Source organism: Anser cygnoides, chromosome 2 (assembly GCF_040182565.1).
Source record: "Anser cygnoides isolate HZ-2024a breed goose chromosome 2, Taihu_goose_T2T_genome, whole genome shotgun sequence".
NCBI lineage: Eukaryota > Metazoa > Chordata > Aves > Anseriformes > Anatidae > Anser > Anser cygnoides.
The window spans coordinates 35,034,348-35,061,070 of NC_089874.1; the positions used below are offsets into that span (position 1 = coordinate 35,034,348).

At 38.1% G+C, this 26,723-nt stretch overlaps 1 protein-coding gene across 7 annotated transcripts in view; it reads right to left on the reverse strand.

Annotated features, from left to right (window-relative positions):
- OSBPL3 (oxysterol binding protein like 3) overlaps positions 1 to 26,723 on the reverse strand; it is a 91,521-nt gene that overhangs the window by 36,791 nt on the left and 28,007 nt on the right. For 4 of the 7 annotated variants that reach the window (XM_048070294.2, XM_048070298.2, XM_048070291.2 and 1 more), the window contains exons 3-8: positions 12,262 to 12,583; positions 11,435 to 11,675; positions 3,435 to 3,554; positions 3,151 to 3,204; positions 2,831 to 2,944; positions 1,892 to 2,062 (exon numbers count right to left, since the gene is read on the reverse strand). In XM_048070294.2, the coding sequence (XP_047926251.2) occupies positions 1,892 to 2,062; positions 2,831 to 2,944; positions 3,151 to 3,204; positions 3,435 to 3,554; positions 11,435 to 11,527 (552 nt within the window). In that variant the 5' untranslated portion in view covers positions 11,528 to 11,675; positions 12,262 to 12,583. The remainder of the gene's footprint in view (positions 1 to 1,891; positions 2,063 to 2,830; positions 2,945 to 3,150; positions 3,205 to 3,434; positions 3,555 to 11,434; positions 11,676 to 12,261; positions 12,584 to 26,723) is intronic. The other 3 variants (XM_013171876.3, XM_013171875.3, XM_048070293.2) reach the window with 2 other exon arrangements.

Sequence of the window (26,723 nt, forward strand, 5' to 3'; positions counted from 1 at the left end):
AAGCAAATAAAATGCAATATAAAGTTCACTTAATATATTTTTCTCAAAATAACTTAACTTCCGGATTGATATCAACATTAACCTAGCTAGGGCTGGTGTAAATTGGCAAACCTCCATTTAGCTTCAGCAGATCTAAGGTGATTAACTGCAGCTTAAGAACTATCCCCTTCTATTTTTCACATGAAAATAAGTAGGGCTTCTTTGCGGTACAAATCTGGATTAATAAATTAAAAGTGAATTAAAGTCTTTCATGCCAAAGAAGAAATGTTTATAGCTACTGACAATGAGTACAGATTTTAGATATTCTGGTCACATGGATATATACTTTTTTTTTTGGTGAGCAAAGGCATTGTTATGTTTGATGTCTGCCTTCAATATTATTCTCCCCCCTCTATTCCAGATGTCTTGCAGGAGAAAAGAACTAGACTGTCCCAGAAGGTTTCCCATTTCCTAGCAGACACAGCCTCAGCAGAGCAGGCTGTCAGAGCTGCAGAGGTGGTGGCTCCACAAAACCCATGCAGACTGCTCTTTGCAGAACAGTGATGTTACTGCAGGGCACATCACTGTCCTTTCAGCTGCTGGCTCATACAAATTCCCTTGTTCAGGCACGTGTTTGTGCTTGCTAAAACAAACAAACAAACAAAAAAAAACCTTACACAGTTACTGTATAGTCCTACCAAAGTGGTGAACCTCCCCTCAACCCAGTGTCTTGTAGGCACTGAGCTCCATGCAGCTACCAGGCAAACTTATAGAGTGACTTTGTTCAAATTGATACTACAGGCACCCCTGTTTTTTACTGTCAATAATAGGGGATGTATTGTACTTGGTGTCTCTGAAGGCGAAAAAGGCGTGGGAGAAAGGTTAGTGGGTAAATTTACAAAGCACTCCTAAACATCCTCCAAGAAACCTACAGATGGAGAATCCTCAGAAATGCCTAAAACCCTTTTAAGCAGAAATACTGTGCTGTTTCCACAGTAAGCACTGATAAACGTGTTGCTGACAGCTCAGAAGGAATCCTATCAAACCAGGGAGGTGCCACTAGGAGGAAAATTCTTGTACTGCAGGTAGTGTGAAACAAACCCACTCAGACCACATAGCAATATAGCTAGGGAAAAGAAAACCTTAAGTAGGAGGATAACAAAGAGGTGATGGCTGCACAGAGATACTTGTGGAGCTGACAGAAACAGAAAGCAGTTCCAGTTACAGAAAGTAGCACAGTGTTGATTAAAAAAAAAAAGATGTTCTCAAAAGAGATCACTGGTTCTAGACAACAGCAGAAGAGCTTCTTTGGGTGAACGTCAACCACTCAATGTGCAAACCACTGGAGACAGATTGTGTTCGGGTGCAGAATACAATCACTGTTCTGTGAGAGTACCTCAGTGAAAAATATAAGTGGTAGTTACAGGTGATGGCTGTTCAGTAATCCCTATATACATATGCAGAAATATCTCAGTTGAGCACAGTCAGACACGTTAATGTAAAAAGAAAGAGGTTTTCTTAGCTAAAGGATAAAAGAAAAATGAGGAAAGGGGAAAAAAATACAGCTGAGTGCTCTTTAGTGACCCAGACTGACATTCACCATGAACATATCACACAAATACTGATATATGTCTTAAATATTATGGGATTATAACTATATTTTCATGACTTTTGAAACTGAATATTATTTAATGCACTAAAATAATAAGACAATATTATACAATTTACCATCATCATAGAGAAAACTGCTTGGGAGCAAATATATAAATAATATTATTTTGCTCTTTATAGAGCAAAACATTTTAAACGATAACTTAAACCCCTACAAATTTCCTATGCTCCTTATTTAAACACAAGTCAGGCTAATTTATTCCCTGATGAAAGCTCATTATTTATAAATCGTAACTATTACCTTTCTACTTGGAGTAGAATCACACACACCGGGGACTGAGTCCACAGTAGCAGATACAGGGAAGAAAAGATTATTGACGTCATGAGGAAACATGGAGATTTCATTCTGACGATACATTCTGTGATGACGAAGTTTTGCTACCCATTCATCAAACAGCTCCTGAGATTTCACCTACACAAAATTTCAGATTTTGTAACACTCACATTCAAAACTTCCAACAAAGAAACTAAGATATCTTGTGCTCATTAGACAGCTAGCCTGGCTGACTTTTATCGGCAAAATATCAAGAAAGTTTCTCTAATGATGCTTATAGTAGAAGACACACTGCATGAGCTTAAGCATGACAGAAGAATTGTCATTGGATAAAGTCAAGAAAAAGAGAAACTTCAGTTAACATAGCTATGATTTCTATACAGAACACAATACTTAGCAAGTTCTAGATAGGAAAAAAGAAATATAAACAAAAAAAATTGTCATTTCTTAGTTGCCAGTTGTAAGGTTTAGTCAAGGTTTAACTAACTGCAAATGGAAATTTGATTTTGGTGATGAATTTTAAAACAATTTATTCCACAAGACAGAATAGACAGGTCTATACATTTGACTACAGAGAATACTTCCTACAGATAAGACAAAACTTGTACAATAAGTGCATACCCTTTGCTGAAAAAAGTGGTGGAGAAGAGAGTTTTGCTAAACATGAGGCACCTTCCAAGTTTCTACTTAGAGAATAATTTTGTAACAGGGTTACCGACTCTGGAACAGTACAGTAAAATCTCTGAAGTTATAAAGTGTAAAACTAGTTTGCTGAGACTAAAAATTATTAGTGCAACTAACAGACCTACTACTACTAAAAATAAACATGGTCTCCACCGTACAGATTTAATGTTGTTATACTCCTACAGTTTTGGGAGTAAGCTTTAAAGAATCTTAAAGACCTACCTTCAGATGGTATATCTGCTCTTCTGTATCCAAATCTATACATTTTGTGGATTTCTTTACAGACATGACAGAAAGTCCAACATCAATGCAGCCATGAAGCTTCCCTCTCTCTATCTGCAAAAAAAAGTAACAAGAATGCAACAACCCCAGAATAAAGCAGAAGGACAGACCTGCTAAAACCATCATTCTCCTGCCTTCAACCTGCTGTTTAGAGCTGCTGAAAATCTACTTCTCTTTACCAGCAATACGGAATTACTAATATTTCAGATAAAATGCTGTTGTTACCTTACAATGGTCTTAAAGGGTTTTAAATCACTTACATCAGCTTGGCATTTAGAATATTTCAAAATCCCTCTGTCCAAAAAGAAGTATCTCTGTAACCAGAAATGCAGAGAATTAAAAACCACACAAAGAGACAACCAACCAAACAAAAACCAACCAAACAAAAACACACAAAGCCAAAAAAACCCTCACTCACATATACTTTTTTGGAGAACACATTCCCTGCTCTTATTTTTTTTTATTTTTATTTTTGCTGTAACAACACACCCAGTAAGTCACATTCAAACGGCATCAGGCTTTCAGACAGACATTCCTTTACTACCTTGTGCCAGCCCTTCAAAGGCCATTTCCTCTTTTTCAGCAAGCAGCCTTCCTGCTTCTGTGGTTCCTGGGTACAATTCATTGCTCCCCGGAGTCCTTCCACAATTTCCCAGCTGTCCTGCTTAAACAGAAAATCCAAATCTAGATCTTATTCCTTCCAACTGATAGAATTGTTAAGACGGATTGGAGAGGAGTAAACAAATACAAAAGGATGCTGAAATCTAACCTTAGATCCTTCTTTATACTTTGCTATGTATCTACGAAGAGACAAGATTTTTTTTAATTTTGAAAGGAACAATATAAACAAAATAAAAATGCTATTTTAATGACATGAACCGTCATTGAAGGTAGATGCTTACCACAGTTTTATATGCATATTTTCTTCTGTGGGTGCCTACACACACAGTATGTAGCCACAGCCTAGTCACAGTTTACCATAAAAACCTTTCTGCAGTCATGGGCAGAAACTGACTATGCTAAAAGGATATGCTTTGTAGGTTATGAAACAGAAATAAAAGTCTGAAAATGAAGACATTTTCTATAACACTCTTTTGCCCATACTCAGCTACTAAAGGCTTTGTATTTTGTAATGAACTGCACTCACCCTAAAAATAAAAAAAAAATAAAAAAATAGTAAAAATAAAAATTAAAAGAAAGAAAAAGAACAAGCCAGCTAAGTAATTCAAATACTATGAAGAACAAGATGTAAAGGGAGACTACAAAAAAAATACTCCCCCACCTTCATCAGATACATCTCTAATTAAAAGAGTATCTCTTTCTCCTGCTGTCAGTAAGTCTTAAATGAAATATCCTGCAGCAATGTAACAGACAAAAGAATTAATCTGATGAGATTTTTTACTTTTTTTTTTTTTTAATGGGAAGACTACTAATGACCATGTAACACAAATTTCAAGATTTCTGATGTCAGACTTCATGAATTATTTATTGCCAGCTACCATTGGATTCCACAGATCTCTAATTATAAACAACTGACAGAAAATGTCATGGCTTGTGCCACTGACATATACTTAAAAAAGACAAATACTTTAACCTGTAGAATTTAATAATGTAAAGGACTACTATGAAACACTTAGAAGAAAACAGAACTATACCAGGCAGGTGAGTACTTGTGGTCTTTCATTTAAGCCACAAAGGGAAGTATTTCCCCTTTTCCTTCCATAAAAAAAAATAATGGCTGACTCAAAAACTTTAAAATAAAAGTTAAACAAAAATTGGCAAAAGTGCTAGTTGTGCTTATTTATCCATCTTCAGAATCCTTAAAATTCACCCCAAGAAATTAAAAAAAATAATAATAAAAAAAATTACATCAGGTTATATGCCCATTACCAGAATAATAAGACATAATGGCAAACCATCCTCAAAAAGCCATCCATTAAATAGTTTAAACAACATGATCTCTTATTCCAACACATTAGTGGCAGCACTCCCCTATTTTGTTGTTATTTTCCTTGCACTGCACTTTATGGAGCAAACTGCATAACTGGTCAGATTCTTTGACTTGAGTTCCCTCTGCCAGCACTACACAGCAGGCTGCCAGCACCAGAAATGGGGCTGAGCAGCTCCATCATTCCACACCCTACAGATCATCCATGATGTTCTACTGCCTGAAGGTAAGTCAAAATTGCATTCATTCTAAATGAAACTGTTATCACAGCATGCATTTTGTGCCCCTATGGGCTTGGGTTTTATGCTTGCCAGTTTTGTAATGCACAGCTGCTTTCTCCCTCCAATTTGCAATATTTTGACAGCTACTTAAATACCATTATTTCTAACTAGTACACTCATGAAACCATATTTTTCCTATTGAAAACCAGAAGTTTCACTCCATATTCTTTATTTTTCATTTTTCTCAACGTGGGACTCACTTAGGACTCTAAATAATCACGAATCCTCTCCTGCTTAGGGGAAAATTGCTGTGATATCAGGTCAGGGAACAGGTAAGTTACTCATAGACACCAGCAGCTAATGTTTTGAATGAAGAGCAGAAGGTCTCCAGGCTGTCTCCAGCACATCAGCGCAACATGAGCCACAGCAGTGCACGCTCTGCTGCTAGACACCAGCAGCACAAGTCTTTTGTGGGGTGAAGCAGTCAGAGAATGAAGCAGAGAGTCAGCTTGTGCCCTTACAGTCACAGTCAGCTACGGCTTCCTAGCTGTGGTTTGACAGCTATTCAAGTACAAAGGCAGCTATAAGCCTCCACAATTAAGGACTTTTCTTCTTTTTTTCACAGAGTGTTCCGACCTTGAAAGCATAAAAGAATTTATATTCCACCATCTCTTTTGCCATAAATGGAAATATTAGGCCACCAAATGCTTTCTGCAGTGAGTTTGGAATTTCTTCGCTTGTTAAAGTTTATTTAATTAACCCATATATAATTACAAGCATTAGGGCTTATGATGACAGAGCACCCTCTTTAAATATAATCAAATATGGTATAATGCTACAATTTATATTAAGCATGTAACAGCTGAACTTACTGTTGTTCACTGTCCACATATGGATAAAATTTCCTCTCCTTGTGAAATATGTTCTACTAAATGAGCCAATATAAAACGAATCTTGACATGAGCTGATTTCAAACTGGGGACTTGAGGTAAACATTAAAAAAAAAGTGTGAAACCTAATGGTACTAATGAAAGATGATTCTAACTAAGAACTAATAGGCACATCTACAAGATTAAGAAGAATGGCATGCTTATGTTTTTGTTTCTTCCTTCTTGAAATTAGCCAGAAGAGCTTAAAAGCAATATTGCATGATTACCAAGCACGTTATTTTCATTGCCTTACCCAAAATATATTAAACTGCAGTATCCAAACACATAATTTTTCCATTGAAAACTAATCTGATAGCAGTCAAGACTAGCAAACAGCAGATCCTTCTCAATATTCTCTTGTCTTGCCTAATGAATCCAGTTGCTTGAACTTTGGATCCAGTTCTCACAGACTTTGTTTAAGCTTAAACACTGTATATTGTTAATAAAGCAGTCTACTTGCAGGAGACAAGCCCACATTTGAGCACAATCAGGCACAAAAATCTTGATTCACTTTATATAGGGACTCCTGAGAATAGACAGATCTGTGCTACATTGGGCATATGAAGTGAAAGAGAAAGGAAGCACTGGGAAATAGTTCAGTTGCAGTACACCCACCTGGAATATACACCATGTCAACAGTTTTGACAAAAAGTTTAAATACAGAGCATATCCTGGCCTGTATCACAATCAAATTTAGTCTGGGACTCTTCCGCAGTCCAGGCATAAGATGTTTCCCCTATTCCTGCAAAAGATCCACATCTCTCCCTGTTCTTCTGATCAGCGAGGCAGCCAAGAAAGTGTCTTCAAAATTAAGAAGTGTGAAAATGGGAAGAAGAGCTGAAGTAGAACTACTTCCCTTTGAGTAGGCCCAGAGGCCTGCCAAATCTCAGGGGAAGGCAAGTCTCCTAGTCACATTTCTGTTACACCAGGAACCTCACATGTCAACTGCAAGCTTACACAAAGGTAGCTTTATGTGAACTGGAAATGGATCCAGTGCTTTTAAAGCACAGGACGATTTAATCCACTAGGTTAGACAAGGAAATGCACGGAATAGTTCAGGTAATTAACTGCATGGGGAACTACTGGATAACCGCAAGGCTCAACATGGCAATAACAACAAGCATTAGGCTCTGTTCCACACGGGTAGCCAAAGAGCACAACCTCTCCCAGCCAAACCCCTGAACTCACAAGGTTTTCAAAACGCTGCTGCTGTGACTGTTTTTGGATCTGTTTGCTCTTAACCCAAGCCCTGCAGGATCTCGATTGGTGGTTTGTTTTGTGAGAGATCTGACACCTCATTTAATGAGAAAAAAGCATCAGTTGGCTATTGCTGGGAGCAGCTGCTGAAGCAAAAGAAAACTGCTTACTCTCTAAAATGAAGCAAATGAAGCAGGCTGGTTGGTTATCATTTGTTCTTATCTGTCTGAAATAGCAGAGGAGCAAATTAGAAATACAGAACCTCATGAAAGCTACTGGAAGCATTTACATTATGGTCCATTTTGTTGATTCTTATCCCACAACAGCAAACTGAAAAAGATAGCCTAAACCATAGTGCTAAACTGAAAAAAAAAACGAGAAAAAAAAACACCCCACCTCTTTTCATATTCCCCCCCCCCAAAAAAAAAAAAAAGAAAAAAAGACTACAACCCTACCAAAAGTTTTGCATCATTATGGGCCAATATCTGCACAAAATGATCAACCTTGCATTTGCTGCCTGAGGCAGAAATTTCACTGAAGGCTGAGGGAGGAAAGTACCATTGTTTCTTTTTCTCAGGTCCAAAGATGCTCATTTCAGATCAGCATGGGAAATTCACACTGTAGTTGAAGAGCATACCTGCTGTGTTGCTGAGAATAAAAAACCATACACTTTGGTTTTCAGAGAGAAGTCTGTCATGAGATAATTGTATTTATTTTCTTTATGTAATAAAATAAAAGCCTTCCCATTTTCTGCAGTATTATGTATCATGGAGCTCCTCAAGGTGAATTATTTTGGGAGAAAGAATGAAGTAACGAGTTTGAAGGGCTCTCAAACTGATGCTTGCACTTGCAGCTCCCTGAACGAAACAGATGACAGTGCCAGACTTTCTTTCAGTGTAAAATGCAGTCAGTCGTACCGAATATTTTAAGTGCCAAAAATAGAAACCTGCTTTGTGGAGGATAAGGGTTGGCATCAGCTGCAACTAAAGCATTTGTTACAGTTCATAAAACTGGCAGAAATGATTTAATTTTCTTTTTTAGAACATGAGGTATTTTTAAGCAGCTCTCCTGTCATAAGGCTTTTTTCCCTACTGTATCTATTTAAAAAGTTAGTTAGCATATTAGACTTAGAAATGACTATCATAATATATCTACTTTTGTACATAGGTCAGTTTAAATTTAAAGACCGAGACCAGTTTTCCTTCCTCACAACACATGGTTTGAAGTTGTGGCTTTGTGGAAGACAACCCTTTCCATGGCTGCCAGAGAAGAGCAGAGAGGTGGGATGTGGCAGTAGTCTCCAACCTGCCATGGGGCTTCAGGGTGACATGAACATAGTGGAACAGCATTAACTGTTAGTGTCTGCAGTTCACACTGCAAACGTATTGCATCTGGCAGAAAAAGGGCACCAAGTTTAGCAAAGGAAGCAGCAGGCCCCTCAAAGTCCTGCAGCCCTGCTTCAGTCAACTCTTCTGGCATAGTGGTCTACCTTCTGCACCACGGGACTCCATTTATCCTCCACACCACTGGCACATGTTGCTCCGTGAGGAGTAATAACTAAATTTTAGCAGCCACAGGAACCCCAGCGGTAGCCTTACACTACTGTGGTTCCAAATCCCAGTCTCAATTTGCTTATTACTTGGTGCCAGTGTGTACTTGCAACAGAGTCTGTGACTAGGAAAACAGAGACTCAGAACTCAGATCTCACTATTTAAGGGAAAAACAAACTAAAACTGTCTCAATCCCTTCCTCCTGCGCTGTCCAGAGTTTTTTGTTGTTTTTTTTTTTTTTTTACTTAATCAGATTAAAAGAGTTGCTATGTCAGATCAGCAGCACAGAAAAATGCATCCAGGCAGATCTGTTGCAAGCAACAAGCCTAGTTCTGAAGGTGGCTGAAAGGGGCACAAATGTTGGAACAAGGAGTAAGAAGCCTCCCATAGAGCTGGAAGATAAACAAAATAATACCAAAATCAACAATTCACATTTTGCAGAGCACATGGCAAAATGATTTAAACTTTCACAATACCGTTAAACAGGCGTAACATTGTAAATTTAGCTACTTTGTAGACCTCTTGATCACTTTGGCAAATGCAAACAAAGTTACAGGATAACTTACGAAGATATTGCACTTGGTAAAGAAGGGAGTAGAGAAAGTATTGAGTTCCCTACAAATATCAGAAGTCTCTCCTACAAAAAATAAAACGACATAAACACCTTAAAATGAACAACTAATTTCTGAAAAAATGTTTTTCTAAATTTTCAGACTATATACAAAAAGAAAGCAAGTAAAAATTTTAGTCTGCTTAGCGATTAAGTCTCAGCATATGATAACCCATGCAAACTGCCCCAACTTCTGGGGGCTTGCCTCTCTCATTAACACTTCCTGAAAACATGGACAAGTCACTTGACTCTTTTACGTTCTCTAGATGCAAATGTATTCTGTCACTTACTTGGTACTGCAATGACTGACCATGAAAAGTTTAATAGTGAAACATTAATCAAAGTGGAGATATTTATCACCATGCCTCGTATTATGATGAATTGTTATGATTATAGACTGTACTGCCTTCAACATAGATTGAGAAACAACCTACTTTATATCTCTGTTCAGCTTGACCTGATAGGTGTATGAGGCAACTTACTGTCTGCCTGACTATATTGAGTGAACATGGATGCACCAGGAATACAAATAAAATAGCAAGCTGCATCTCTCACCTCTGCCAGGTATACCTTGCATTTTTGTATTGGTGATCAAAGACTAAAAAAGTAGGGACAGACAAGATGATATTAAACCTTACCGATTTATTTCCTTTCTCCAAAAGAGAGCAGGTGAGAATAAACTGGTTAAGAAATGGGATCCACTGACAGTAATATCAAAAGCCTCAGCTAGCCAACTGATTTGACCATGTTAAAATGGCAGTGAGTTTTTTGCATAAATTCCTCCTGCATAAGTATGGTTGATTTTACTGGCTATGTAAAGCACCAGTGGATTTAGTCATGCTCATGTAAATCTTATTATTGAAATACTATATGAAACACTTGATTGACATGAGCTGCTGGAACAGACAATACCAAATGTTTTAAATTATGCTTATTAAAGGTAATCTCATACTGAGGATATAAAAAATAATGTTGAAGGAAAACAAAAAGTGTCCTGAAAGCAAGGATTTCCATGCTTAGGGTACTAGAAACGCCCAGCATTTCTTACAAGCACAGCATTTTAAAATGCAGAAATTGCTCAGAGATCTGTCTGCCTTGCCAATTGTATGGGCAGGGACAGAAGTCCCAGAAAAGCAGGTGCTCTTTCAACACACAGCTGAGGACTCCAAAGCTTTCGGGGGATTTGGATGCTCAATTCCAATTAAATTTTCAACCTGAAGCAGCTCCAAGACCTCCACTAAGCTAGCATCTGTACAAATAAAAGTTTATGTTGAGCATATTGCTCATCATTTGACAAGTATGGTTTCTGTGTGTTTAAACTTAATTTTCAGCACGGCTACAAGTCAATGTTTCTTGCCCACTAACAAAAGCTGTCTTAAGCAGTCTTACTCATCAAGTACATACACTCCCAGACAGGTCTTTTAAAACTGTAAGGTTGAAAGAACAGCATAAACGATCACTTCTGCAGAAGGCAAAGTGTGGTTTGATCACATAGCATTAGGCATCCAGATGCATCATGTTACACAAATATGTATTTTCTTAACTACATGTCTCCAGCAACAATGGGCACAGAGGCATCCACAGGCACATTTTAATGTCAAAGAGGCCCTATGTCAAGTTTCAGAAAAATGCATTCTCTTTCACACACGGACTCACATCTTTCCCTGGAAACTTGAAATGAGCGGAGCAGTTGCCCAATATTCTACCACAGAAGTGGTATCTTCTAAAGAGGATTTGGGATTTCAGGATCAAACCACTGAGATCAAGACTCCACAGCAGCAATATTTCACTATAAAGACACTGTATATGCAATGTGATAGAAATTCAATTTTACAAGTGCCTGCAATTCAGGCAGGTTATATATATTATTTTACAAATAAATATTTGTATAACATGTATTTACTGCATTTGACTGAAAAAAAAGATCCTACTACAGACAAAAAAAGAAGAGGGTGAGGAAGCCAAAGAAGTGATAAAATAAAACAATCAACAGGAAAACAGAATTTAAGAGATTCACTGATATTCATAAGCAAAAGTAATAGCCAATCTTGCAAATGCTTTCAGTTTGGTTACAAAACATTTGTATTACCTGTCGACTTCCCTGCTTGGAGGAGCAGCTGCTAGTACTTCTTGAAGGAGACAGCATTTTCTGGGATACACCAAAGCTTTTTTCTTCACTCATGATCCAAGACCATTCGTTTCACATCAGCTCACTTAGAAGACCATTAAAAGGTAATTAAGCAAATGTACTGGAAGACTCCTGAGAAATGCAGAACTCATCGTTTACTCAAATGCATTCCAGCGGCATGATCTGCATCTCATGGAAATTCCTAAAAGGGAAAAGAAAAAACAAAAAGCCAAGTTTATCAGACACAATCACTTACTGCCATCCAGTAACACGAATCATGAAATCATAATACAGTCTTTGGTAATACAAGCTGACCGCATTACTGTACACTACTAGAAATAAATTCAACAGGCACTTTAAGATAAATTTTCAAGGATCAAACAGGACCATCAAGAATTTAGGGTCCTAAATACATATTTTAATTGTTGTGACTTATGCAGAAGACAAAGTACAGCACCAGGAATCATTTTAAAGGCTTAAGTTCATAATAAAATAATAATAATAATAAAAAGATGACTAACAGATACGCAGAGTATACTAAATATTTATACAAAAAAAGAACAAAATACTCTCAAAATGAGGAGAAAGCATCTAACCAAGAAAGCATCTCACAAAAAGGATAGCAACTGAAAAAATACTTTTTTTTTCAAGTTCTTTGATGATTTAAACAAGTAAGCATGGCTTCAGATTGTAAGAAAAAAGACCATATATAATATATAACATGAGCAATACACACAAGTAGAGAGCATGCAAATTCAGCTACATAAAACTGTGCATGAGCATCTTACCTGGAACCAGAAAGCTGTGACTACTGTCACATCAGTTGTCCAAGTCAATGACTGGAAGAATAGTCAACAGTCTGTTTAATAACAGTGCAGTTTGCAGCATATGCAAATAAAACCCATGCCAGAAACTCCCAATAACGGATTTCCAGTGTGGGCAAGAGTTGTCATGGTAACTGCATTTTTGTTTTTAAATTGAACAGAGGACGTAGCGAAAGGGTGATGCTTTCCAAAACTTGGGGTGACGGAGCAGCTTTGTGGATTGTCTGTCGCTTCAGATTTTATTGTCTTGGGTAATGAATTTGCACATGAGGAATGGTGCACAAACCTATGAAAGTAAAGACATTTCCACAGAGAAGAGAAAATTAATTGCCGAAATAGGGAGGAGGCATTACTTCATAACCCGCTTAATAGCTCGCACTGTCAGAAGAGTCCTGAACCAGGCTCAGTGGTTATTGAAGTTTTCCATTCATTTTTCTTCTCCTGAAGAGGCACAAAAGCCTATGCTGAGAGAAGCAGCATTTTAAGATCCCTAGTAAAATGTTTTGTTTTAGAAATTCTAGTTTCCCTTAAAACACAGAACAACAAGCAAACAAAACCACCGTGACAAACAGGTGATGAATTTAAGATAACAACAACCTGGTGCTGCAGAAAACCTTGCTTTTAACTGCTGTGGTCTGAAGCATCCAACTTCTGAACAAAGACCGGTTCCAGCGTACAACGCCTCTTCTGCAATACGGCTTGATCTTATCTATTTAGAAATACTCAATTACCCCCAGAGCAAATCTATACTAAGTAACACTAATGAAACAGTCCCAGTCTCCAGAAGTCAGGTTAAAAAGCAAGCTCTGCTGAGGCTGTTTCACTGGTGAGTCAGTTTGGCAATCATTTCCAGTAACCATCCGCTAAATACAAAGCCAGAGAGTACAATGCAAGAACCTATGAAAAACACAACAGCACAGTGATGTGAACTGGGCCTTGCACACAAGTTTTGCACTGAAATTACTGCTAATAGTAGGACTAGTGTGGTTTGGAGAAGGTATAGACTCTTCCTATCCAGAAGACAAATTTCTGTATGGCATTTGACCAAGGACTAGCACTTTTAACAGGTTTAAACTATTGAGTAAGCATAAAGCACAACTTTATTAATCAGTTTCAAGGTGCATTTAGTAAAACAGTTTAATGGTAATATCCCTTTATATTAACCAGTAGATGTCAAACATGATAGGGACATAAATACTCTTCGTGTAAACTCAGTTCAGATACTGTCTTCAAAGTGCCATGCACCAAGTGTTTTACTGATGTTCACTGTTCACTCAGATAGCCATGCAGTCCTCTTCACTGCTCAGTGTCTGAACAACCAATTTACCACTTGGCTTTCATTGTTCACTATCTGGCATTTTGGCAATGATTGGCAGAGTTCATGACAAGAAACAGGCTTAATTTGCAGCAAAATACACTTAAAGTTACTGTCATCAGTATCTTGTGAGCATATCCCTCAGGACATGCCAGATGGAAATTACGTGATGCCCTTTGCCCATCTGAACACAGCACAATGGTTGTGACACCCTGGAAGCTTCAGAAAATGGAAAAACAAAATGGAGGCCTGTTTTTAATACAAAAAGAAGCCATGTAGTCAGAAGGATGTTTCTAATATCGTATTTTTTCAGTGTGGAGCCTAAAGGAAATTAAGGTGTGCCTACATTTGCATTTTAGCACAGATTAGAAGTACACTTCCTCTGCAAATCTCCTGATCAGCCCTTCTGACCGCAGTTTGGGTAGCCCTGCAGGACAGTCGTGGAGCACAGACACCAAATCCCCTCTGGATGAAGTGAAAGCAGCCGGCGTGCTTCAGGAGTGTGGCCAGCGCTCACAGCACTGAGCCCGTGGCACCAGACTGGAGCCCGTCCTGACTGGTCCCATCCTGGTGTGGATGTGGGGTCCTCGCCATTACCCAATTCACTACAGAGGTCCGCTTTCACTGCACTGCTATCCTTGCTAATGTCGATATGGTCTAGAGACAGACTTACGCTACTTAACTTTGGGCACACAGCTAAGAACTCCAGATCTCCTATGGCCATTGCTATTTAGGAAGCAAAAAGAGAGAGACGGGCACTTTTCCAGAACTCAGATGAGTTGAAGATGACTCCACCACCTAACCCCAGGTGCTTAAGAGAGGCAGGAGGCTGGAAGGATACATCTGACAGAGACCACCTGAAGTATTCTGAGGTTTACTTCCAAAATAGGGCTTTCCAATTTTCTTGTATTCCTTCAAATTAATTTGCTACATGGACTTAAGAAAAGGCTTTTGTTACCAGCTCTGAAGAAGGCAGGAATGATGTGCGCCCTCTGTCCAAAGTCTTTTATTAATATTTCAGTAATGTTTCCCAGTAATTCAAGTTATTACCTTGAGAATTCCAGATTTGAACGTGAAACTGTAAGTGAATACTGAATATGGCTCCAACCCATCTGTCAAAACTGCTGCACCCTCCAGCAACCGCTTTGTGCTCCTTTTTTAAAATTCTCTTCAAGCTCAGGAAGAAAAAAGGAAAACATGGTTGCCCTTCAACAACTACCAACTTATGCTTCCATAAGCGTGTAAGAACACTGATCCTGCATCCCAAGTAGACTCTCGTATTTGGGCTGCCAACAGCAGTGACTGAGCCTCTCTAGGGTGACTCATATTTTACATTACCTGCAGCACTTAAGGTTACAATGGTACATGAGCAATTAAGACTTTAAAGCAGGCACAAAAATCAGAATTATGCTAACTAAGCTAAAATTGCAGCAGGCTCTCATGGTTTGAGGTAAACATGATCCAATTACTTCGGGTTCAAGACTTTCTGCTTTTCCCGATGCTACAGGACAGCCTCAGAACTATGTTTGCTCCCATCTTTCCTCTGAAGCATGTGCTACCAACTACTTCTGTCTCCTCCGAAAAGACAAATTAAAGGTGTGAGGCTGAGGCAAATCCAAATAAATTTAGGAGACGAATTTTCACAACTGCTAAGTATGGGCCTAATTCTTCTCCATTAAGTCAACAACAGCAAAAGTAGGCCGAGAGTACTTCTGCAAATCACCTCACTGTTTTATAGAAGTAAGAAAACATGAGCATCAAATATTATTTATAACTATTGTGTCCTAAACCCATGAGCAGTACTTATCTTTACTTATCATCTGTTACCAGGAGCCTTATCATTCTAAATCAATCAAAACAAATAATAGATATATGACAATATGTACAACAGGAAGACTTGCTAAAAAAAAAAGAGTACTATCCTAACTTGTCCTCATTGTCCTCAAACCTTTACAACTGCACTGGTTCAAAACAGCTCCTCAAGTATCACAATTCATCTCTAGCAATTCTCAAAGCAATAAGCATACAGCAAAATCCCACGTCTCACAAAAGAAAAGCAGAAATTTAGAAAAATCTGGAAAAAATGCAGCATTAAATCAACATTATGTGATTATTTTTGTTACGGCTTTGGAAGAAAAAGACTTAGCTGTTTCAGAGCTGATTCAGCAGTGAAAGATCACTGCAGAGAGAATTTGAGCAGCGAAACTTAAAGTGTATGTCTCATCCCATAACTGTAGTCAATTGAGATTTTGTGACTAGAAGAATGAGAACAATGGAAAGCTTGATGAAAGTCGTGTGGACACAGCCAGTGCATGACTGAGCAATCCAACTCAGAGCTGCAAGCGACATTGAGTGACTTTCACTGAATTAAAAAAGAATCCACACTGAGACTGTTGCGCTACAGCTATTATAAAACTATTAAGTTACATTCACTCATGTCCACCTGGATAAACAGAGCAATAGTTTTTTCCAAGTAATGCGTTCACAGCTTTCTCTGTTACACTTCAAATTGTCAGCTTTAATATATCCAACAGTCTCATCTGGCTCAAGAGAAAGAAAGAAAAGAAAGAAAGAAAAGAAAGAAAAGAAAGAAAAGAAGAAAAAAGAAGAGAAGAGAAGAGAAGAGAAGAGAAGAGAAGAGAAGAGAAGAGAAGAGAAGAGAAGAGAAAGAAAGAAAGAAAGAAAGAAAGAAAGAAAGAAAGAAAGAAAGAAAGAAAGAAAGAAAGAAAGAAAGAAAGAAAGAAAGAAAGAAAGAAAGAAAGAAAGAAAGAAAGAAAGAAAGAAAGAAAAAGAAAAGAAAGAATTATTTCTAAACTACAGATATGCCATGCACAACTACTGCAGATGTCTTTTTGAAGAGCGTATTTGCTGTTCTTGAATTACTGTTAAGATTCATACTACTGAAAGAGATGGCACATAAATACATTAACACTGCTGCCTATTCTCTTTACAGAAAATAAATAAAAAAATATTGCAGAAACAAATATAAAACAGTTAAAAACAAGTTATTAAAAGTTATTAATTTTTTTGCCTTTGAAGGCAAAAATTCAAACAACTTAAGGAAACTAACAGTAACAGGAAGTTTCAGACCTGCCTTCAGTTAGGTGCTGTCTCTAGACACCATCCAAATCACAGCCCCTGCTGAGCAGATGCTTCCATTGGCCATGGACACGTACTACTTACTCTCTGAAGTACTCTGCGATGCAAAGAAACAGTTACTTCCATCTAGTCCACTTTCTTAAGGAGGCTGCTGTAGTAATTAAATCATGCTATTGCAGTGACCCAAGAGAGGAAAATTTAGTTCAAACAAAACTGTCCTACTTGTGTAATCAAGAGAGACAGAGGGTGGGAAAGGGAAAAAACTAGGCAAACCACAAACATACTGCATTTAACACCAGATTACTTTTCATGTGTAATATTCATCACTTAAAGAAAATCCTGCATGTTGTAAGCATACAAAAAACAAAACAAAACAATAAAAACCACACAACTAACCACCCAGAGACAATCCACTACAATACATCCCAAATAAGACACAAAAGAAGAACACGATTCATTGTCAAGTCTAGTCAGATGTTCCTGGAACAAAGCAAGTAACTACTGTTTCACTAACCCTTGGGACAAATAATTCAGTCCCTTGTACTAGAAAGATCTTATATAAATTTAGAAGTAGGTCAATATGCGTCCTAAAATGTAAGTATATATAAAAATACCACCTTTTCCTCACATCTACCATAAAAATTGACTTTAATACTACATGTGACGTGATTATTTTAAATGCATAATCTTGACACTGTTGCCCCCCTCCCCCAGGAGATGAGATAGATTACATTTGTACGAAATTTGCTGCATACATATCATAGACAGATAGGTTAATAATCTTTGTGACTAGTGATACAAAAATAAATCCATTAGCAATGGCAGTTATGTTAATTGTTTAGCTGTCATACCACCTTTTCAATCCAACTTTTAATCACGGGTGAGAATGAGAACACAGCTAAATAGGACTGACCTAGCTCACAGTCAGGTCCTAAATAATCCATTCCTCTTCTCCCCCAGCCCCTTTTGGAAAGAGCCTTGCCAAGGGACAGGCTAGCAGCTCCGTGCTCCTTAGCACAAGCTACCAGAAGGAGTAGGGTCGCAGATGCCCCCCTGCCAGCTCTGAGTACAACTCACACATGTGACGGAGAAGCCCCAAACCCGGGGACCACAGGACCTGCTTTGTGATGCTGGAACAGAGGGGTCCACAGTCTCCCTGTCCAGAAAGTAGGAGCTACTGAGCTGTGATCAAATCCAATGCTGGGAGTACAAACACTGCGTACAGCAGTGCTCATGGGTGCAGTGAGGGCCATCAAACTCAAGCAATAAAGAAGCAGTGGGACTGTTTGCAATGGACATGCTATTCACCCAGAGAACACTTTACAAGCCAAAAGACAAAGGATGATCAAGCAATAGAAGAGAGAAGAAAGTTTTTCGTTTTCAGTCAGGAAAAGAACAGGCACACAGTATCATTTCACAGTCTGTACTGAAAACCTTGAGAGAATCATCTGCTAATGACAATGTCCCAGGGTTGGTATGAGTGGAAACACCATCATCAGAGCTTTGGCCCACGCATGGTTGCCTTTCATTTTTCTGTTATCTATTGCTATTTAAAGCTTTGCTTTGTTCACCGAAACAAAGATATGCCAAGGCTTAATCCTTTTTCATTTTTTTTTTAATACTCATTAGTGCTAAAACATTACTCAAATGCACACTATTTGTTTTCCTAGATTCAGTTTTGATAGGCACAATGTTCTGGAAGTTAATGCCTTCTGGTGGAAATAGCTGTCAGTCTGCCAGCATGTAGCAATTCAAGATCTTAAGACAGCACTGTCTGTACATCAAGAAAAAGACATCACTTTCCTTTAAAATCACTGAAGGCATCCATATAACTTTGTACCAGACTGGCTCTTTGTGACCTGATAAGCTGCATAATGTTGTGAGATGCATAAATCTACCAAGGCTGACGTCAAGCAACATATTTTATTAGACCAGCTCACTTGGTTTAACTACGGAGAAACAAACCCCAAAACAATCACCTGTTTCATGCAGAACAGTAAAACAGACTATTGGAGGAAGAGTTTCTGCAGCCCAGGTACAATTCTTACCAAAGCCTGAAGAAAAATGTCACGGGGTATGTATGAACAGCAAACACAACCCAGAGATCCTTTAATCTTATGCGGAAAGTTAGATGCGTTCCTGAAAGAGTGGCAGGATCCAACATGCCTGCTCTGTTCTCTTTGATGTGATGTTTTAATTTTCACACTTCATCATATACTTTCTAAAAAAAAACTTTTTTTTTTTTTCCCTTTGCAGATACCTATTTTTTTCCACGATAGAGTTGAACTGTCATGTATGTGTAGCATATATCGCAATTTCTAAATAAAGCTGCAGGAGAAACAACACTTCCTCTTGAGAAAGTTTAGTGTTATCCTTTATAAAGCAGGACTATTAGCTCAAAATTTAAATCTCATTAACTTTAATGAGCATGGTAACAAGATTCAGTTTTTCCCCAGATGCATAGAAATTTGTTTACATGCTTTACAAAGTGCAGTGACCGTGGATTATGGAAACATCATATTTCTTGACCAATTTGTTGTATCTTTGTAGGCTTCTGGTCTCTAAATCCATTCCAATACACCTCTTTCAGTGTACTTTATAACACTAGCATTTACAAACTGATGCAGACAGAGCCACAGCTTCCTTTAAAGCTTATGTATAGATTAGGTCTTCACAGATTGTTTTTCACATTAAGATAATTTGAAACTTGAAAAGAGATGTGCAGTATTTTGACCAAAGAACAAGTAGTTTTAAGTGTATCAGCATTAACTTTCTCTTACATCTTTTTAGGCTGAGGGCCACTAACTTCCCTATATTGTGCTTCTGAACTGGCAATATGTAAACAAACCTAGACACTTTAGAGAAGTGTTGCAAGAAACACCACTTATAAGGTGTGCTGAGGATAATTAGTGCTATGAGTGCTAAGTAGTTTTGTTATTGATACCAACAGGTAAGAAAAAAATGCAAATACGATAAAAAACGGTACATAGAAATGTTTAATTCTTATTTAAAAGAAACATGTTAAGGCTTGCGCTGGAGCTCCTCGAGGACAGACAGAACAAGGCCTGCAATTGTCCTTGTGGTGGGAAAGACATCATGTACCTGTATACAGGTAACATGAACAATGAGAAGCAGCTGCTGATGGAGTGGATCATCCTCTTGGAAGACATACATATCACAGTTGGTCTTAAATCCATTGATATGTATGACTGTAACAAACACCTGGACAACGTGAACTAGGAAAGAGACTCCACAGATCAGGTTTTCTGCAACATTATCCTTCTGGCATAAGATAAGCATGAACTGAGTGATACTTAGAAGCAGAGACACAAGATGTAAGAACATTGATTATAAATCTGAATGATTAGATGTGGTGTTTTGCCAAAATGAAGAAAACCTGGGGAAAGAATCAATTGCAATAGCTGGGTCAGCAAGAGATGACTCAGGCTAGAGATAACCTCAGACTATGTTATCAGTGTATGTCCTCACCAAGAAAGCAATAAGTAAAGGGGATCTCCCCAACTTAAATGATCTAAGTTCCCACAACCACCGCTACCTCCTCAAGTTCTCAATTGCTGAAGGACTCGAATCCAGCTAGGGTTACCCTAAAGGCTCTATTCAGACAGAGCTGGCAAAAGAACTTCTGACCCTGCGGAAAAAAAAATAATAAAGGTGAACCCAAAGCTGCAGATGAAGCAGCCATGCTAGGGAAGAACAGAAGGCCTATTTCAGAGTAAGTGCTTTCACATCAGTTCTTGTTGTACCACTGCAGAGCTACAACAGAACAAAACATAAAAGCAAATTAGGAGATTGGCCAGAAAGGAAAGCTTCAATTACGACTTGGTGAATAATTTAATGTTATTACAGGCAACCCAGAAGAAGGAAGATGTATAGAGTTTTAATGTACTGAGCTTGTTTATACCATTCAACTGCAGTATGGCATCCCAATATAAAATATGGCATCCTTCCGGCAATAATGTTAATAGCTAATATAAAACTGCTGAGGACTTCCATGGCTCTCAGCAGCAGCGTGGTGCCTCCAGTGTGGAGCTGGAGCTCAAAGTCATCAAATTCATACACACTTTGAAAACAACCAAAGCAGCTTAAGATGCTCTTGTTCCCAAACAACTTGTTACTGCCCTTTCACTGGAGATAAGTATTCCCCCTCATCCAAAAATTCATAAACACATAAAATCATAGGAGACTTCCTTAATCCACTTCACTGTAGAGTCAGTTGGCACAGCGAATAGTTCATGTACTTTACTCTGTTCACCAAAATGCAGGCATGGCACTCTCCAACTTATGGGCAGCAACGAAAAAGTGGAAGCAGTGTTACTTTCAACTGGTCCAGATAGAGCTGCGAGAGATACTATGTCCCTAATCTTACATTTAGATTCAAGTTAGTGCAACCTACTGCCTATCTATTTGAATTTAATTAAAAAATGAATGAAATTCCACAAGATTTTAAAAAAAGCTTCAATCCTATTCTCAAGCATTTTTAGAGGTTTAAAAGATTGGAGTTTTTAATTATGATGCCTCCGCAACACAAAAGAAATGAATAACTTACAAAGAATTTGATTTAAGCTTAGTGAAAGGGTGCTACAGCTTAACAATCCATATTTATTACTTCTAATGAGTACACTCATTTTTCACTTCAGTTCCAGTCACTAAACAGGATACAGAGACAGCAGACAACGTGCAGAGTTTCATAATGTGTGTGCAGTCTAGCATCTTGGTTGCTTCATAGCATTTTTGAGGTTGGTTGTACTTGAACTACAGCTGAACAGCCTAGGTTTTAATTATAGGCTATAAAAGCAGCAATAAACAGACGTGTTTACAACTGATGTAGATTCCCCTTAAACTTCTTCATAGTGGAAGAGTGCCACCACTATTGCTCTTCACCTCCTCTCTCTCTGCTCTCTTCTCCCGGCCTCTCATCCTTTTTGTGCTTGTTTCTAAAATGCTGGCAGTTGGTACTGGTTTTTCTAAAACCACCACTGCTTACAATGCAAAAACAAATTAAACCTGCGGTTAATTATGAGTAGTGCAGCATAAGGTGCATCCTGGCATACTTAAGACATTTTCCACAATTTTTCATATAACGCACTTAATGAATTTCTGAAAATGTGAGTAAAGAAGCAATTTCTTCTTAATAGAAGGAGCTAAAAGTCTTTTTTTCTTTTAAATAATAAAATTATTTTTGAAGTATTTTTTTTTAAATAAAATGAAGCATCAGGAAACATAATATTGAAAGCTGATTTCTTAACAGATGGTAATCATGCCCACTTCATCCAGGCTGACCTACATACTTTATCCTTAACACTCATCTTTTACTAACTACGTTTTCTACAATTTTGTCAGCAAATAACACTTTCAGGATAAAAAGCCTAAGCAACTCATCCAAATAAGTCTTCTTTATATGAAAAAACAGAGAATGCATAAAGGAGGAAAACACTTTCACAAAACCTATGCCAGAAAATTGTACTTCTGAAATAAAGTTGTATTTTCTAAAGCTCTTGTGATTGAAATTACACGCAAAGTTTTCATCAAATCTTGACCACAATACTTGGACTTTGCAGGGCTTAAAGCATCTTCATAACTCATACCTTCTTCTAGAAAACAAACAAACAAAAAAATCTGTGCCATAAAGACAGTCAACACTTAGAATTGAATTTCATTATTTTATTCCATGTATTTCATTGTGAAAAGGTGAAAAAATAAATGTTTGTCAAAGATGAAGAGCTGGAGGAGAAATGTGAAAAAAAATAGCATGAATGGTAACCTAAAGTCAAGAGGATTTAACACTTCCATATGAAATGCATATGTGCATTTTTGGGAGAATACCATAAATTTGCTCCCCAAAACTGTACTCACAGTTTTGTTTGTTTGTTTTTGTTTTTTTACATCAGAAACTGTCAAGAAATTTTCAAATCCTTTACTTTTGTTACTTCAGAATGACGACAATTTACATGGAACATAAAGATGAATCTTGGAATGACTGACAACAGTTGAAAAGATTACTCTTGGAGAAGTTACACAATCAGCATTTGCAGTTTTCCAGTCTTCTGTTCTGTATTCCAAATTAAGAAAATAAGTCAACTGCCTGTTCTAGCTGCAAACAAACAAGGTGGCAGCGGGAGCCAGCAGTCCTACTGTTCTTATTCCAGACTGCCATTCTCAGACATGCTAAGTCACCTGACTGCTCATCAGCGTCTGGAGAAAAGAGCAAGGTATTTTAAACATGTTGTCACTTTGTGTGCAATACGGAGACTGCTCCAAAAACATCCTTTTGGAAAGGCTTGAAGGCTTTCCGGGAGTAGAAGAAGGAAGCATTTTTGGAAATTCTTTACAGCTGAAGTTTATGAGCAGCATTTTGCAGTTAGCAAAATAAAGATGTTGAGAAGAGCACCACACGTATCTGATTGCCTAACAAAGCTCTGAAACCCTGCATGTATGGACAGAGAATCAAAAGGACATATCCTACTCTGACTGAAGGACCAGCCTTCTGATGTCCCTCATTGGAATGATCTTTCAGAGTAGAAAACTTGCACTAATCTAGAGAATCACAAAAGAGTTGTTGAAACTATTCCTTCATTGTTACCAGAACGAGATGACAAAGACTGTTCTCTGTTGTAATTTTAAAATAGGAATTAGGCAGATGAACAGTGAAGGTGATCGCTGCTTCAAGTTAGTAACCAAAGTATAAAATAAAACAGTGACAAAGCGAGCAGGATCTCCTGTAATGCTCCAGTATCATTTGCGCCCCCTAGAGAGAAGATTTTAAGAATAGATCACTTGTGAAGCTGAATGGATATCATACTTTCAAAAGGTGAAAAAAGTCAACACAGAGTACGGCACAACACAATATTTCTTGAGCATCTGGTGTTGTATTTCTCTCTTCGTTTTGGTAACTTGAATTAAAATACTGTCAGAATAGCATGACAGTTTACTTAGGAAGCTCACAGGCCAAAATTCAAATAACTTACATTTCCATAAAGTACACAAAAAGTTACTGAATTACTCAGGTGAAAAAGATTCTGATCTCTCTTCCTTATGTTTTTCTCTGTTCAGCACCATCAGGTTTTGGAAGAAAGATTTTGAAAGTGGGACAAATGGTAGACTTACACCAGGCTCTGAACAGCCTCCAGAAAAAGCTGACTCCATCTTCATGCTTCCCAAAGCCTCCACTGTGAAGTAGAGTTCATTTAGACTGACCCAAATCAATATTAAACGTTCACACTTTGCATTTTGCTTTCACCACAGATGATAGGACTTTGTATGGCTGTGAATACTATCACCAGCCTACACAAAAATTTAGTATGATTCACAAATACTGGATGTAAATTTGCCTTTCCTGCCTACGGTGTCCAGCAACTCATTTTAAAAAGCCTGTCATCTGCTCTTGCAGGTTGTTCATACAATTTCCCTATACAGTGCTTTGGAATAATTAGAGCTTCCAGTAAACGTTGGAATGAATTGAGTTTGCTCCCTTGTGCAGAGAGATCTGGAACTAATTTTGCCTGGGGATTCCACAAACTGCTTGAAGCAGAGTTCACGTCTCCTGTTACTAGCTCATACATTCACAGCTCCATCTCTCACCATCTTCCTCCTTGCCCAACTCCCTCCGTGCACATGGAATACTTTTCTAGAGCTAAGCCAGGACACAGCAAAAGTGTGAGGTAGTTAAAAGTTAAAAACAGCAGCTTAACTACCTTACACAGCACATTTAAGAAGCTTAAACTCACCAACAAGTGCAGGAGTTGTCAAGTTGGATGTTATGCATTAAGCATGGGAAACTAAATACATGTGACAAATGCATTTCTTTCCATGTGAATGTAATGATTCTCAGCTAATGTATCTAAATTAAGTCACGCATCAGTTATGTCTGAACAGAGCAAAATGACAATTAACATTATGTACGTAATCAACCATTGACTTTTTTTTTTTTAATTAAATATTCAGGACCAATTCCAGGGATGCTGCAGGCTTGATTTTTCTTCAGCTGAGCAAGCAGAGATCTATTACTTGAGCAACACCTGCTCAGTCTTCATGTCCACATGTACAGAAACAAGATAGTTTGCAGGTGGCAATTTAAATAAACCACCTGAAAGCGAACAGCTCAAATTAGGTTGCCAGTTTATCCAACACCACTACACAGCCTTCCATTTGACCTTCCTGTAGCATACAGGATCAGGGCTTGTTCACCACTGTTAATGGGGAAAAACAAAAATTAAAAAAAGTCAGGAATGATAGTTTTTACAATCATTTCAGAGAACTCTGAAACACAAGCAAGTGCAGAAACATCACAAATTCTTTAGTGACAGCAATAAAATATTCTTTGTAAAGGAAGGTAAATCTTCCTCACCCTGCACTTGATGATATGTTGCTCTGTTTTGCTCCTGCTAAATTAGCAAAAATCTTGCTGTGGACACTGTCAGATCCGAATTAAAGCTACTCCAACTAAAAAGAGGAACGAAGGCCTGCTGTTCTCAGACTCCAGCTTCATGACAGGAACGTTACTGGCTAATACTCACGTTGTGACAGTTGCAGCCTGATGCTGCAAGGCTGAAGAACAATTAAAGGTCACTGTCTATTAGATTACACTGGCCACGTAACAGAGCATATCTGGATGTTGAGGCTGAAGCCAGGCCATTTGCAGTCAGCGCAGAGCCTGACCAGAGCTGGATATTTCCCTCAACATGCATATCGCTCACGCTTCCGCAGCTGGCTGTGGTGCTCAGATCTGTCACTGCGCTCCTGCGCCTGAGAGACGTCGGTGGGCCGCATCCTTCCTCTCTGTTGAGTGCACCTTTCACAGCTTTATTCTACTTGTAAGGACTTTTCCAGAAACACTATCTTCCATGCCAAAACCCACATTTCTTTTTGGTCATAAAGCTGCTTTATTACCAATACCTATGCAAAGTATATCCATGTTTATATACATGCTTTCTAAACATACGTGTACAGTAACACTATCATCTAGTTAAAGTGCCATTGATACTTTTTTAATTAAGTTTTCTTCACAAGCAGATTTATTTTTTCTATGACAACGCCTTGTATTTTAAACATACTCATTATCTCTAGCTTGTTGAGGCCCACTTCTGGGCTGTAAGTTAAATCAGAATTGATGCCTAGTTATGCAACAGTAAAACAATAATAATAATAAAAAGATCTCCTCACAAGTAAAGAGTTAAACAGCTCAAGTGGAAGAGAAGCTTCACTCCCACTCAGCCTGGTATCCTGAAGACAGACAATGTTCACATTCCTTATCCAGGGACCCACTGCTAAACAGGCCTCTGGCTTGTCACCAGCAGCTCACAGAGATCTCGCTTCAAAATCTCCACAAGCATTCCTCACATTTTTTTCCTTCTAATCGTGAATTAGCCAAGTGTAAAGGTGCTAGGAAGATAAAGCCTGAAATAATCAAAACTGTCTAAACAGATGCACACTAAGGAACTTTTGCTCATAGTCATACTATGTATAAATTACATATTTACATTCTCCTGCATTAGGACTTGAGTGACAAGTCTGATAGTCTACCACTAGACTATGAGAAGAAACTGATAGACATTTACATTGAATTGCATTTCAGTCTTAATGGGGATTTTGACTTTAAGTTTGCTTTTTAAAAAAAATAGAAAAAAGGCAGGACATGACTGACACTTTTAAGTGAAGTACACTTAAAAACAATGTGTTAGCCTGGTTATGTTTTACAGAAGTCTAAAATCTGTTCATAACTTGAAAACCTCTAATTCTGCTTTGAAATATATATTATATAAAATACAATATATGATTTTAAGTGCAGAAATACAAATTGGTAAGACATTCTCATCACTCCTTCCTTTCTTTCCTTGTATCTCCCTCAAGCCTCCATCCACCGTCCTCTACATGTTTCAGCTGGGATGCCCTCCACATTGCCCACCACCACACAGAGAGGACTACCACTGATGGTAGTGCTGACTTCCTACCTGCACCGCCATTTCTCCTACAGTAAGTCTCATTTCAGTGAGGT